Source organism: Nerophis ophidion, linkage group LG05 (assembly GCF_033978795.1).
Source record: "Nerophis ophidion isolate RoL-2023_Sa linkage group LG05, RoL_Noph_v1.0, whole genome shotgun sequence".
NCBI classification, from domain to species: Eukaryota; Metazoa; Chordata; class Actinopteri; order Syngnathiformes; family Syngnathidae; genus Nerophis; species Nerophis ophidion.
This window is the reverse complement of record NC_084615.1, coordinates 58,518,244-58,534,777: the sequence shown is the minus strand read 5'-3', so window position 1 is coordinate 58,534,777 and position 16,534 is coordinate 58,518,244. Positions and strand designations below refer to the sequence as shown.

At 40.4% G+C, this 16,534-nt stretch overlaps 1 protein-coding gene across 3 annotated transcripts in view; it reads left to right on the top strand.

Moving 5' to 3' along the window:
• The window catches only part of zgc:66433 (uncharacterized protein LOC321250 homolog), a 126,543-nt gene that overhangs the window by 78,613 nt on the left and 31,396 nt on the right, over positions 1 to 16,534 (top strand). For all 3 annotated transcript variants that reach the window (XM_061901633.1, XM_061901634.1, XM_061901635.1), the window contains 2 exons: positions 11,056 to 11,230; positions 13,986 to 14,112. In XM_061901633.1, the coding sequence (XP_061757617.1) occupies positions 11,056 to 11,230; positions 13,986 to 14,112 (302 nt within the window). The remainder of the gene's footprint in view (positions 1 to 11,055; positions 11,231 to 13,985; positions 14,113 to 16,534) is intronic.

Genomic DNA, 16,534 nt, shown 5'->3' with positions numbered 1-16,534 from the left:
GGAAGTGGGAAGAAGCCGGAGTACCCGGAGGGAACCCACGCATTCACGAACTCCACACAGAAAGATCCCGAGCCTGGGATTGAACCCAGGACTGCAGGACCTTCGTATTGTGAGGCAGACACACTAACCCCTCTTCCACCGTGAAGCCCGAGAAACAGAGAGCAAATGACTTAAATAGCAGCTGTGATTATTGGAAACAGGTGTGAGAGCTGAGGACCGGGGCGTGACTTGAGGGCAAGGTGGAAACTAATGGGTTGGCATGGAAACAAACAAAATCAGGAAGTGCAAAACGGGAAACAAGAGTCCAAAAAACAAAACAAAACATGATCAAACATAAAACCTGATTCACAGGCATGGCACTAACAGGGAAAGCACTGTGTTTTGTTGTGAGTGTGTTGTCAGCTTCTCACAACTTCCATTGCTCATTGCCGTCTAATAGTTTTAATTTTAATTTTAATTGAAGCTGCACAATTGGAGTCTTCAAATAGAGCAAAAGTATTTGACCAGCAGCTTGTTTTTTGTATTGTATACAGCATATTGTCAAATTGTAATTATTAGTTATTACAATGGGATGCAATTATTTTAGATTTTGACTGTACGGTTATAGTCCAAGTCACAATCACGGTTTCATGATACCACAAATATTATGCTTTGATTCATTCCACAACAACATTCCCTACAGATTTGTATGTTTTTATTTATTACTGTCAGAAATAACAGTAATAACATTAATATACCAGTACGAAATAAATATTAACACTGTATTTTAATAATACATTAATTAATTAATATATTATTATTATTATAATTAATGATATACATAAATGAATTAATAATTATATTATTAATATAAGACTAAGATTGTATTATTAATATAAGACTAATATTAACTTTATTGAACACCCAGGGTAAAATTGTTACTCATGTAATGTAATAAACTCGAGTGTTTTTGTCATCTATGCCTATTTATTCATTATTAAAGGCCTACTGAAACCCACTACTACCGACCACGCAGTCTGATAGTTTATATATGAATGATGAAATCTTAACATTGCAACACATGCCAATACGGCCGGGTTAGCTTACTAAAGAGCAATTTTAAATTTTGTGCCGAAAAATCCTGCTGAAAATGTCCCGGTATGATGACGCCTGCGCGTGATGTCACGGATTGTAGAGGACATTTTGTGCCAGCATCGTGCTCAGCTATTAAGTCGTCTGTTTTCATCGCAAAATTCCACAGTATTCTGGACATCTGTGTTGGTTAATCTTTTGCAATTTGTTCAATTAACAATGGAGACATCAAAGAAGGAAGCTGTGGGTGGGAAGCGGTGTATTGCGGCCGGCTTTAGCAACACAAACACAGCCGGTGTTTCATTGTTTACATTCCCGAAAGATGACAGTTAAGCTTTACTATGGAACAGAAATGTCAAGCGAACACGGTTGGATTGGACCACACACACAAAGTACAGTGTATTATGTGTATTAATAAATACAATTTTACCATTCTGTATTCTGAAGGCAATCTATGTTGTGTGCTTCTCCAGCATCAATATCAGCAGTGTCCCCCTTGACCGTCACCGTGAGCGTCGGGTTCAAAGCGGTATGGCTCTATCTTTTGTTGCGGTTGGGTCTGGCCGAGTGGTCCTGCCACCCCCACGGCTGCCACGGCGCCTCTTAAAGCATCTTCCCCTGTCTGAATCGCTCCCACTGCCCTCTAGTCCTTTTTTTTTTTTTTTTTTTCTCTAGTCCTTCACTCTCTTTCCTCATCCACGAATCTTTCATCCTCGCTCAAATTAATGGGGAATCGTCGCTTTCTCGGTCCGAATCGCTCTCGCTGCTGGTGGGCATGATTGTAAACAATGTTCAGATGTGAGGCGCTCCACAACCCGTGACGTCACGCGCATAACGTCTGCTACTTCCGGTACAGGCAAGGCTTTTTTATCAGCACCAAAAGTTGCGAACTTTATCGTTGATGTTCTCTACTAAATCCTTTCAGCAGAAATATGGCATTATCGCAAAAATGATCAAGTATGACACATAGAATGGACCTGTTATCCCCGTTTAAATAAGAAAATCGCATTTCAGTAGGCCTTTAATATTCTGTTTAGCTGTGTTAATATCAATCAATCAATCAATGTTTATTTATATAGCCCCAAATTAAAAATGTCTCAAAGGACAGTACAAACCACTACGACATCCTCGGAAGAACCCACATAAGGGCAAGGAAAACTCACACCCTGTGGGACGCCAGTGACAATGATGACTATGAGAAACCTTGGAGAGGACCTCAAATGTGGGCAACCTCCCCCCTCTAGGGGACCGAAAGCAATGGATGTCGAGCGAGTCTATCATGATACTGTGAAAGTTCAATCCATAGTAGCTCCAACACAGCCGCGATAGTTCAGTTCAAAGCGGATCCAAGACAGCAGCGAGAGTCCCATCCACAGGAAACCATCCCAAGCGGAGTCGGAGCAGCATCGTAGAGATGTCCCCAACCGATACACAGGCGATCGGTCCATCCTGGGTCCCGACGAGCGGTCCATCCTGGGTCTCGACTCTGAACAGCCAGTACTTCATCCATGGTCATCGGACCGGACCCCCTCCAGTAGGGAGGGGGGTACAGAGGAGAAAAAGAAAAGAAGCGGCAGATCAACTGGTCTAAAAAGGAGGTCTATTTAAAGGCTAGAGTATACAAATGAGTTTTAAGGTGAGACTTAAATGCTTCTTAAATGCTTCTACGCAGGTAGCATCTCGAACTGTTACCGGGAGGGCATTCCAGAGTACTGGAGCCCGAACGGAAAACGCTCTATAGCCCGCAGACTTTTTTGGGGCTTTAGGAATCACTAATAAGCCGGAGTCTTTTGAGCGCAGATTTCTTGCCGGGACATATGGTACAATACAATCGGCAAGATAGGATGGAGCTAGACCGTGTAGTATTAATAGTAAGTGGAATGCGCATAATTAGATCCCATGGTATACTCTACCAGTTTCTGATGTTATGTTAGAGTTTTACACTTACTATATTAACATACAATGCCCGTAGTTTATTAAACACAGACAAGAAGAAGCAATCTAACATAAATGGCCACTGACTGGAATAACTGTTGTTGTTTGTTTCCGATAAGCTGACTCGACGATAAGCTTTTTATTATAAGTGACAACTTATAACTTTAAATTCAACTCTTTACCAACACAATGCTTCATGAAGTAACTTGCCACTAACATAATCAAACTCAGTTATTATGTCTTAACTTTACTTTGGTGTGAAAATCTGCACCATAATGGACATATTCCACCGTTTCGTCGCAACTTTCTTATGGTAGTTTGGCAAATGGGTGAGCCATCATCTTCAATGACCGCCTGCCCATTTTGGAAGTACCCGAAATGTTGCCAAGATGCGGATTTAGCCTTTTTTAAAGAGGAAACAGTTCACTGCTTTGTCATACTCCCATTTTTAACCTGATTTGGTATTCTAGTATGTCCCTCAATAGGAGTATAATTGTTTGCAATACTGGTGTAACTTTGTTTTCGTTCCGTGCAGGTTGGCCCGAAAATAACGTACCAGCATAATGTCCCAGTGAGAAAGACCAAAAGCATCTCAGCATATAGAACTGCTGTAGTTCTAGTTTTAACATCTTAAATGCACAAAATGAATCAAAGTGGCCCCTTCCATCTTCAAACCTTTTATGTGGGCCATGTTGGAAAAAGTTAGTTGTATACACCACTGAAAAAGAGCATATGCAGCCTGTTTTAAATATATATTATTTAGATTCTACAGTAATGGAAAACGTGAAATTGATAGTCATCCATTTTTCTACATGACCACATTCTTTTTCCCCCACATTTCAATGTTGACATGAATTTGTTTTCTTTTTTCTGCCCCAACAAAGGTCACCTTTTTCCACTTCCATTTAAAATTCACATCACACCCAACTATAAAATAACTGTATCCAACGAAAACTTTACAGTAAAGAGGTTCCATCGTAGCAGTGGTCTTTGTCAATGATCTCGAGGAGCTGCTGCTAAAGATGGAACATTTGGCAGAAATACCGGACAATTCCACAAACTTTATGGCTGGCTCACATCGTGGTCACTCCGTGATCACGTACGACCGCCAGACACTTCTGGATGTGGACACATCGGGCCGTTTTGGACCGATAGACACTTGCGTGCTAGACTTGCTAACTAGCATGGGAATACATCGGCGGCTACATCCAGCGGCCTGTGAAGCAGGGGAGTCTAGTAGCAGCGGGGGCCGTCTACGGAGCAGACGCCAGCGGTGTGATCGGAAACGCGGATGCCGAGCGGGGCTAAAAACAAAGCAGAAGGCTAATCCCCACAGAACACCACTTTCCTCCAACCCTAAGACGGATTTAGATGGAAAATGCGAGAATACTGGTCTGGGTAAGGAGTCAGTTAAATTAGAACAAGTTTTTTCTGCTTTGAGTGTTTCAGAGTTGGACATGTGTTTTACTGAGGTGGCTAACTATGATGCGTGCAGTTTATCAAAGCAACAAACAAACAATCGGAAAATCCCCGTTACTGAGGTGGCTAACCATGATGCGTGCAGTTTATCAAAGCAACAATCAAACAATCGGAAAATTCCTGTCGTATCAATTCCTAGATATGGTCGTAACTATACTAAATGCACTGGGCATAATAAACACAACATTATTAATATTGCTACTACGGATAATTTGATCAAAAACTCCCTAAAACAGCCCACTACCTATAATATAGGTTTTTTAAACATAAGATCATTGTCTCCTAAAACGTTGTTAGTTAATGATATTATCAGAGACAACAATCTTAACGTCATCGGTCTCAGCGAAACCTGGCTTAAACCAAACGACTTTTTTGCGCTAAATGAGGCATGTCCTCCTAACTTTACACATGCGCATATTGCCCGTCCGCTCAAAAGGGGTGGGGGGGTTGCACTAATATACAACGAAAACTTTAACCTTAGTCCTAACATAAATAATAAATATAAATCGTTTGAGGTGCTTACTATGAGGTCTGTCACACCGCTGCCTCTACACCTGGCTGTTATCTACCGCCCCCCAGGGCCCTATTCGGACTTTATTAATGAATTCTCAGAGTTCGTTGCTGATCTAGTGACACACGCCGATAATATAATCATAATGGGGGACTTTAATATCCATATGAATACCCCATCGGACCCACCGTGCGTAGCGCTCCAGACTGTAATTGATAGCTGTGGTCTCACACAAATAATAAATGAACCCACGCATCGCAACGGTAATACGATAGACCTAGTGCTTGTCAGGGGCATCACCGCTTCCAAAGTTACGATACTCCCGTATACTAAAGTATTGTCTGATCATTACCTTATAAAATTCGAGGTTCAGACGCATGTTCGTCAAACTAATAATAATAATAACTGCTATAGCAGCCGCAACATTAATACAGCCACAACAACAACTCTTGCTGACCTACTGCCCTCGGTAATGGCACCATTCCCAAAGTATGTGGGCTCTATTGATAACCTCACTAACAACTTTAACGACGCCCTGCGCGAAACCATTGATAACATAGCACCGCTAAAGTTAAAAAAGGCTCCAAAAAAGCGCACCCCGTGGTTTACAGAAGAAACTAGAGCTCAGAAATTATTATGTAGAAAGCTGGAACGCAAATGGCGCACGACTAAACTTGAGGTGCACCATCAAGCATGGAGTGATGGTTTAATAACTTATAAACGCATGCTTACCTTAGCTAAAGCTAAATATTACTCAAATCTCATCCACCGTAATAAAAACGATCCTAAATTTTTGTTTAGTACGGTAGCATCGCTAACCCAACAAGGGACTCCTCCCAGTAGCTCAACCCACTCAGCTGATGACTTTATGCAATTCTTTAGTAAGAAAATTGAAGTCATTAGAAAGGAGATTAAAGACAATGCGTCCCAGCTACAACGGGGTTCTATTAACACTGACACGATTGTATATACGGCGGATACTGCCCTCCAAAATACTTTCTCTCGTTTTGAGGAAATAACATTAGAGGAATTGTTACAACGTGTAAATGGAATAAAACAGACAACATGTTTACTTGACCCTCTTCCTGGGAAACTGATCAAGGAGCTCTTTGTATTATTAGGTCCATCAGTGCTAAATATTATAAACTTATCACTCTCCTCGGGCACTGTTCCCCTAGCATTCAAAAAAGCGGTTATTCATCCTCTTCTTAAAAGACCTAACCTCGATCCTGACCTCATGGTAAATTACCGACCGGTGTCTCACCTTCCCTTTATTTCAAAAATCCTTGAAAAAATTGTTGCGGAGCAGTTAAATGAACACTTAGCGTCTAACAATCTATGTGAAACCTTTCAATCCGGTTTCAGGGCAAATCACTCCACGGAGACAGCCCTCGCAAAAATGACTAATGATCTATTGCTAACGATGGATTCTGATGCGTCATCTATGTTGCTGCTCCTCGATCTTAGCGCTGCTTTCGATACCGTCGATCATAATATTTTATTAGAACGTATCAAAACACGAATTGGTATGTCAGACTTAGCCCTGTCTTGGTTTAACTCTTATCTTACTGATAGGATGCAGTGTGTCTCCCATAACAATGTGACCTCGGACTACGTTAAGGTAACGTGTGGAGTTCCCCAGGGTTCGGTCCTTGGCCCTGCACTCTTCAGCATCTACATGCTGCCGCTAGGTGACATCATACGCAAATACGGTATTAGCTTTCACTGTTATGCTGATGACACCCAACTCTACATGCCCCTAAAGCTGACCAACACGCCGGATTGTAGTCAGCTGGAGGCGTGTCTTAATGAAATTAAACAATGGATGTCCGCTAACTTTTTGCAACTCAACGCCAAAAAAACGGAAATGCTGATTATCGGTCCTGCTAGACACCGAACTCTATTTAATAATACAACTCTAACATTTGACAACCAAACAATTAAACAAGGCGACACGGTAAAGAATCTGGGTGTTATCTTCGACCCAACTCTCTCCTTTGAGGCACACATTAAAAGCGTTACTAAAACGGCCTTCTTTCATCTCCGTAATATCGCTAAAATTCGCTCCATTCTGTCCACTAAAGACGCTGAGATCATTATCCATGCGTTTGTTACGTCTCGCCTCGACTACTGTAACGTATTATTTTCGGGTCTCCCCATGTCTAGCATTAAAAGATTACAGTTGGTACAAAATGCGGCTGCTACACTTTTGACAAGAACAAGAAAGTTTGATCACATTACGCCTGTACTGGCTCACCTGCACTGGCTTCCTGTGCACTTAAGATGTGACTCTAAGGTTTTACTACTTACGTATAAAATACTACACGGTCTAGCTCCATCTTATCTTGCCGATTGTATTGTACCATATGTCCCGGCAAGAAATCTGCGTTCAAAGGACTCCGGCTTATTAGTGATTCCCAAAGCCCAAAAAAAGTCTGCGGGCTATAGAGCATTTTCCGTTCGGGCTCCAGTACTCTGGAATGCCCTCCCGGTAACAGTTCGCGATGCCACCTCAGTGGAAGCATTTAAGTCTCACCTTAAAACTCATTTGTATACTCTAGCCTTTAAATAGACTCCCTTTTTAGACCAGTTGATCTGCCGTTTCTTTTCTTTTTCTTCTATGTCCCACTCTCCCGTGTGGAGGGGGTCCGGTCCGATCCGGTGGCCATGTACTGCTCGCCTGTGTATCGGCTGGGGACATCTCTGCGCTGCTGGTCCGCCTACGCTTGGGATGGTTTCCTGCTGGCTCCGCTGTGAACGGGACTCTCGCTGCTGTGTCTTGGATCCTCTTTGGACTGGACTCTCGCAACTGTGTTGTATCCATTGTGGATTGAACTTTCACAGTATCATGTTAGATCCGCTCGACATCCATTGCTTTCCTCCTCTCTAAGGTTCTCATAGTCATCATTGTCACCGACGTCCCACTGGGTCATTATTGTCACCAATGTCCCACTGGGTGTGAGTTTTCCTACCGAGGATGTCGTGGTGGTTTGTGCAGCCCTTTGAGACACTAGTGATTTAGGGCTATATAAGTAAACATTGATTGATCCATGTGTGTAGAGTAGGGGTCCCCAAACTACGGCTCGCCAACATCCACAATCTGGACCGCGGGACGTCCCAAGTTTATTTATTTATTTATTGTGTGTGTGAAGTTCTTTTTAAGTCTGTCCTGTCACATATATATATGTATATCCAAAAAATATATAATTAAGGTCACATCAAATACAAATAAGGCAACAAGAGAAGTATACCACACTTCCCTTTTGTAAAGTAAATGTGTAGAGCAGAGCTACATAAAAAAATATGACCCCTTGTGTAGAGTTTACCTTAAATGTTCAGTCTACCTGGAATATAAAAAAAGTCCCTAATGGTGTTTCCTTTTGACTTTTTACATTTGTATTGCATTGAGATGGCATGCAGTTTTGGATGCCTCTGAACAATTTTTTGCAGTCTTTTTTTTAAAGGCCTACTGAAATGAGATTTTCTTATTTAAACGGGAATAGCAGGTCCATTCTATGTGTCATACTTGATCATTTTGCGATATTGCCATATTTTTGCTGAAAGGATTTAGAAGAGAACATCGACGATAAAATTTGCAACTTTTGGTCGCTAAACGAAAAGCCCTGCCTTTACCGGAAGTATGTGCGAGTGATGTCACGAGTTGCAGGGCTCCGCACATATTCACATTGTTTTTAATGGGAGCCACCAGCAGTAAGAGCAATTCGGACCGAGAAAGCGACAATTTGCCCATTAATTTGAGCGAGGATAAAAGATTTGTGAATTAGGATATTGATAGTGAAGGAATAGAAAAAAAAAAAAGTGACGGCTCCAGTGTGAGCGTTTCAGATGTAATTAGACAGATTTACTAGGATAATTCTGGAAGATCCCATATCTGCTTATTGTTTTAATCGTGTTTTAGTGAGATTTTAAAGATTGTAAAGATATACCTCGAGGTCCGATGGCTGCGGTGAACACGCAGTGTCTCAGAGAGAAGCCGAGGAGCCAAGCTCACAGCTGCCTTTTAAACAGCTGCTGCAGGACGATGAATAATCCAATGATTTCTCCGGTAAGATATATATCACAATTTCCCCATCCAAAAACATGCTGGTTGACGTAGAGGAAACATGTTCGCTGGACTGCTCTGTGTTAAAGCTTCACAACAAACAAAGAAACACCGGCTGTGTCTCGGTGCTAAAGACAGCTGCAATCCACTGCTTTCCACCAACAGCATTGTTCTTTATAGTCTCCATTATTAAATGAACAAATTGCAAAAGATTCAGCAACAAAGATGTCCAAATTACTGTGTAATTACGCCATGAAAAGAGACGACTTTTAGCCGTGTTTGGTGCAGCGCTAATATTTCGTTACAGTCCATGACGTCACGCGTACGCGTCATCATTCCGCGACGTTTTCAACAAGAAACTTGCGGGAAATTTGAAATTGCAATTAAGTAAACTAAAAAGGCCGTATTGGCATGTTAATATTTCATCATTGATGTATAAACTATCTGACTGCGTGGTCGGTAGTAGTAGGTTTCAGTAGGCCTTTAACAGTGGGCTATTTGTGATGTCTTAACTTGACGGGCATACTCATATGGGCATAAATAACAACATAGGGAGATTTAATTGAGTATTTTGTTTTTTGCAATTACTCACACTCCAGGATATATTCTTTCTACCGGGATAGTGACTTAATATTCATTACTTATAAATAATGACCATGGTATTTTTTTTTTTAATACAATACAATACAATACAATACAGTCAAATTGGCAGCAGAACCTTGCTGACTTCTTGAGGCGGATAATTGCTCGTATATATGATAGCTGCAAATATGTAAATATAATTAGAAAAAAAGATTTTAAAAAAAATCCCAAATCCTGCTGTTCTGTGTTTTTCTAGACTTGCTTGTATTCTCACAAGTGTGTTAAGGCAGACCAAGCACCAGCGCACTTTTCCTTCTCCTGACTGAAAGCACTTTGTAGATATTTAAAGAGTTATACAAGAGTTTCCACTGCAGTACTAATGGAGCTGCAGTCACTCAGGAAAATCTTTACAAGTGCGTGTGTTTATTTGTGTGGTTTTGCCTCAGGTGTCTACCTGGGCTTTTAGAGCCAACTGGTGTACTGTGTGAACTACCCCTCATATGCTGGCGGTGTGTAAAGATGCTGACTGTGTAATTGTCTCATTAGAGAGCCGCTGTAGTGTTTGTTTGAATGAGTCAGGACAGCAGGGAGTGTCCAAAGTGCGGCACGGGGGGTATTTTGGAGCCTGCAGCTTGTATTCAGCATATTCGAAAAATACTAATTGAATAAGAATACAACAGCCTCAATTTAAAAAAGCATAATGTAAAGAGAACACGACAAAATGTTTATCTTAATAAGACAAAAAATGCTTCCAATATGCTTTTTCAGCTGTGACAAAAGGATATAGGAAGGCCTTGAGGGAAAAACTCAAATAATTTAAATGGGAGCCAATAGTAGTTTTTGCTTTTGTTTACTTATTGTGCATAAACCCTTTTATTTTGTCAAATAAAATATATGTAGTATTCAGTACCGCAAATTCAATACATCATCTGATTTATGCCAATACGAGCGAATTATAAACTTTTTTATTGTGTTTGTTTATTTAGTTACTCGCTATAAAACGTTTAGTTTCCATTATCTCTTGTCAAATAATCGGACATCATATGAAAATGGAATCAAAATTTAAAAAAAAAATGCACAAATGGGGGGAAAGCATTTAAACAAATTGACTTGGGTTAAAAAAAAAGTTATTGTCCTTAGTGTCTCTGGTCAAAATCGTAAGTAAATATAAATGTGAGGGCCGTCAACTTAAACAAGTTCTATTTTAAATTACTTATTAGAATTATGTCTACTTGATTTGGGTTGGTTTTGACCTGTTTGAAAAAGTGATGTAAAAATTGTCTGAAAATCCTTGGATTTTTCAATGTACAGCTTTTATTGGAAAAAGATTGGACACATTTGCAATAGATAAACACCAAGAGATCACATATCTGTGAGCATATTTGAATAATATTTCTCTTATTTGTGCCCTCAGGAAAGAAGAAGTCTAAGTTCCAGACATTTAAAAACTTCTTTGCCAGGAAGAAGAAAAAGGAGGTTTCTTCATCAGCGGATCAGTCTTCGCTTAAAGGCAGCCAGTCGAGCGATGATATCAGTAAAACATCAGAAAACAAAGCACTCAGTCGCTCAGAGAAGGAGAAAGGTTCTGGGTAAGATTCCTCTCATGCAGAAAGGTTAAACATGTCAGTCCAGTTACAGTTACATGTTCAATTCATACGCCTACCATTTAAATTGTATCCTTAATTTTCCTCAGATTATCTATAGGTTTGATTGTCAAGGTCTAGAAGCAGTATGAATTAATTACCAACACATGAATTATTACATGTTTTCTAGAACTCACAGATTGCTCGCTGTCATACAACACTATCAACTGCAGTATGCTTCTCCTTTACATGCCATACTGTATTTATCTTTTATAAGCTCAAACATATAAACAAGTAAATAATGGTGATAATAAATCTCCAACCATTTGCGGCAAATCCTTGCACTGTGGTTAGGGTTACACTTACACTTGACTCCCTTTGTGAAATCTTCATGGTTGCGTGGAAAACAGAATATGTACAATTGGGGAAAACAGTAAAGTTGTAACCGGCATTGAACGGACCCTACGCACAGTTGTTTTGTTCATTTTCACCTGTAGACCAGTGGTTCTCCACCTTTTTTCAGTGATGTACCCCCTGTGAACATTTTTTAAATTCAAGTACCCCCTAATCAGAGCAAAGCATTTTTGGTTGAAAAAAGAGATAAAGAAGTAAAATACAGCACTATGTCATCAGTTTCTGATTCATCAAAATGTATAACAGTGCAAAATATTGCTCATTCGTAGTGATCATTCTTGAACTATTCGGAAAAAAAGATATAAAAATAACTGAAAACTTGTTGAAAAATAAACAAGTGATTCAATTATAAATAAAGATTTCCACACATAGAAGTAATCATCATCTTAAAGTGCCCTCTTTAGGGATTGTAATAGAGATCCATCTGGATTCATTTACTTAATTTTAAACATTTCTTCACAAAAAAAGAAATCTTTAACATCAATAATTATGGAACATGTCCACAAAAAATCTAGCTGTCAACACTGAATATTGCATTGTTGCATTTCTTTTCACACTTTCTGAATTTAAATTCATATTGTGTTGAAGTATTATTCAATAAATACATTTCTAAAGGATTTTTGGATTGTTGCTATTTTTAAAATAATTTTTTTTTAAATCTCACGTACCCCTTGGCATACCTTCAAGTACCCCCAGGGATACGTGTACCCCCATTTGAGAACCACTACTGTAGACGACAACATTGGAGTCCCACTGGAGTTAATGGGGGACACAGTTGGTTCTGAAAGGTTACATACCCCAGTTTAAGAATCTAGATGAAGCATTTGCAAAGCCTAATTATACAAGTAATACAAATAACTCTCAGTCAAAAGCAGCTCAAGCCAAAGTGGGAGGAGAATGTGCCACACTGCAAGTATACCCGAAAACTAAAGAAGCAGCTTTTGACCTACAATTGAGTCAATAATGGTCTGAAACCAGAGGAGGACATTTTTATAATAGTTGCACAATAACAAAGCTTAGCTTTTATAGCCACAACATCCTTAAAGATGGTACAGACCCATTCTGTAATAGAAGACCATTGACCTCCTAGTCATTAGCAACTGAAAAAGTGGCTTAAGGCGATTAGAAGTGTGAGCACTAGAACTGGGTGTAGTATGGACAAATGGGGTCAAATATATTTTTAATGTATTTTTTTATTTTGTACTTGTCTTAATCTTTTTGTATGTGTTTTACACTTTTCTCAACTTTTCTTTAAAAACCTAACCAGGGACAAGGGTTGCAAATTAGCTTGTGGCTATGAATCCTACAGTATGTACTTTGAGTATGTACTTTGACATCGGTTACCTATGGATGGCCATGTTTCATTGTACTGTCCCTGTCAAATAAATAAATGCAATAAAAAATACATTTTATATGATAAGAAGGAGCTATTTTACAGATGCTCTGATGTCATAGTGCCAGAGTTGCTAATGCGATTCCCTCATAACGTGATCAAATTTTTATGTTACTTTTATTGTTTTATTTTATTTTAAGCACTTCACCTCATGAGGAAAGATGCACGTAATGAGTTATTTTGGGGGTATGGTGGGTGGGACTTAAGGGTGTGTCTCTGTGCGGCATGCAGCTGGAGCCGATCCTCGACCACTGACCTATTACTAGAGGGTAGGCATAAGCAGAAGATTTTTTTGTGAAAATAATCTTACTATAGTGCCCCACCCGGATCAAAAATAATTTTACAAACCCACAAAATAAGCAGGATTGGTTCCCCTTAGGGGGAATTAGTCAAAGTAGTGTTGCACTTGAAGGCAACTTAATCTTGTTGCATACATACAAATGTAAGGGTTAGGGGCCACGTTGGTATATTATATTCAAGATGCAAACAACCATGTAGGATGGAGGTCAACATATGTGAAGCAATCTCAACATAACATATTTGTGTTGTAAGTGACAAAGCATATTAGTGGAATATCTAATAATACTTCTCATTAATATTGAACTCATTTCATTTTCACAATGGACTCTCCTGCCTTAAGTCAACAAACTGTGTGACAGTGGAAATCTAAGTATCCATCTGCTGATGCTCCTGTCTTGTAGCTTCCTGTTTTTGTTCAAAGTTGTGGAGCATTTCTTCCTGTGAACGATCCTGATTTCCTTTCTTTTAAGAAGTGCCACTGCCCCTTCCTGCTGTTGCTTCATCTTCGTTTTCACAGGAACCCACTTTTGAACAAATACTAAAAATATCGGGAAGGGGAAGAGAAAAGCCTGAAAAGATAACAAGGGGTTGTCTTTTTTGGTGAGATGGTGACTCTGCTTTTGTTTTTTTTCTGCATCTTTCTGCTTTTCAAAGGTCAAAGATCAGTCTGGGCAGCAAAGCGTTGTCGCATGACTCCGTCTTTGTCTCAGATTCGTCGGAAGCAAACGAGGCTCTGGGGGCATCTCAGGACAGCATTCATGGAAAAGTCAAATCTCTTCAGGTACATTTACTATACTGTATATTAGGAAAGGGATTCATATGGCCCGATTCTTGGGTGAATTTTGCGTGAGAGGAAGGTGTGGGAAGGGGGGTTAATTATTTTGCAATGCAGTCTGCTGAAAATGATGGGAAGTGCCACTCCACATAGCAACTGGTGCTGTGGTCAGAGTTGGAATTTCCGTGTAGCACATTTTAAGATATTCAACACTTTACTGCTGTCTGCTGGCTAAAGAGGATAATGCATTCCCACAATTCATCACGCTTCATGTGTTAGGTAAACGGCGAAAAATTAAGCCACAATAATCCCCTTCCTACTATACATACCGTTGCGGTTTTGGTTTTTGGCAATTACCCAGTTCTGAGAAAGATGAAGAAACTTGAGGGTTATAGGTCTGTTTCCCGCCTCTTGTCATCCAAATCACTGCCATTGTGTCCTTGGGCAGGACACTTCACCCTTGCCTCCAGGGCTGCTCACACTGGTGAATGAATGATGGGTGGTGGTCGGAGGGGCCGCAGACACAAACTGGCAGCCATGCTTTGTCAGTCTACCCCAGGGCAGCTGTGGCTACAATTGTCGCTTACCACCATCAGGTGTAAATGTGGAGTGAATGAATGATGGGTTCTCACTTCTCTGTGAAGCGTTTTGAGTGTCTAGAAAAGCGCAATATAAATCTAATCCATTATTATTATTAAAACACATGTGTTTTTATTTATTGTAAATTAGTGGTGGTATAACTGCCGTCCTCTCCGAACAATCATCTTCCACCTAACGTTGGTTACACTATTAATTATTTGGTAAAAAGTTGTTTGTGTCTTTAAGCAGATGTGGGTAGAGTAGCCCGAATTGTACTGGAATGGACTGGAACTTTACTGTCATGGCACTTAAAAAGTACGACAACATTTTATTTTCAGTACAAACTCATCCAAAAGCAGACATACAGTATACAATGTATACAGAACAGGAAGCCTTATGGGTTGCCACAAGGGCAGCGCCCCGTAAAAAAGGTAGGAAAAAGGTCATCAAGGGGAGGCTCAATTTGAGACCAGCGAAAAACACACAGAGCACATGTACATGTTACGACACAAAAAACTAGAGACTTGCAACTGGGGCCCCAAGCTGTTGCCACCAGGGACGCTGCTCCGTTGTTCATCATAGCAAAGGGGGCTTAAAGGGGAACATTATAACCAGACCTATGTAGGCGTCAATATATACCTTGATGGTGCAGGAAAAAGACCATATATTTTTTTAACCGATTTCCGACCTCTAAATGGGTGAATTTTGGCAAATTAAACGCCTTTCTGTTTATCGCGCTGGAGGCGATGACGTCAGAATGTGACGTCGCCGAGGTAATACAACCGCCATTTTCATTTTCAACACATTGTAAACATTGGGTCTCAGCTCTGTTATTTTCCGTTTTTTCGACTATTTTTTGGAACCTTGGAGACATCACGCCTCGTCGGTGTGTTGTCGGAGGGTGTAACAACACTAACAGGGAGGGATTCAAGTTGCACCACCGGCCCGAAGATGCGAAAGTGTCTGCCGCCAGACCCCCATTGAATGTGCCAGAGTGTCTCCATATTTTACCGGCGATGACAGACATGGCACAGAGATGTATGGATAACCTGCAGATGCATTTGCAATGATAAAGTCAACGAAATCACAAAGGTGAGTTTTGTTGATGTTGACTTATGTGCTAATCAGACATATTTGGTAGCGGCGTGACTGCCAGCTAATCGATGCTAACATGCTACGCTAATCGACGCTAACATGCTATATACCGGCGTTGCTAAAGCAGACATGGCACAAAGATGTATGGATAACCTGCAGATGCATTTGCAACGATAAAGTCACAGAAATCACAAAGGTGAGTTTTGTTGATGTTGACTGCCAGCTAATCGATGCTAACATGCTATGCTAATCGATGCTAACATGCTATTTACCGGCGGTGCTAAAGCAGACATGGCACAGAGATGTATGGATAACCTGCAGATGCATTTGCAACTATATTACGTTTCCTTCCACCCACATTTAATGCGAAAAAAACTTACCAATCGACGGATTTAAGTTGCTCCAGTGTCACAAGATGCGAAAGTCCTGATCGTTTGGTCCGCACATTTTATCGGCGATGCTAACGCAGCTATTCGGCCATGCTATGGCTATAAATAGCGTCAATAGCTATTCGCTCAATAGTTTCAGTTTCTTCTTCAATACTTTCATACTCCAACCATCCGTTTCAATACACGCGTAATCTGTTGAATCGCTTAAGCCGCTGAAATCCGAGTCTGAATCCGAGCTAATGTCGCTATATCTTGCTGTGCTATTCGCCATTGTTTGTTTACATTGGCAGCACTGTATGACGTCACAGGGAAATGGATAGGCGCATCGCAAGTAACGAAAATCAAGCACTTTAAAGCTTTTTTTA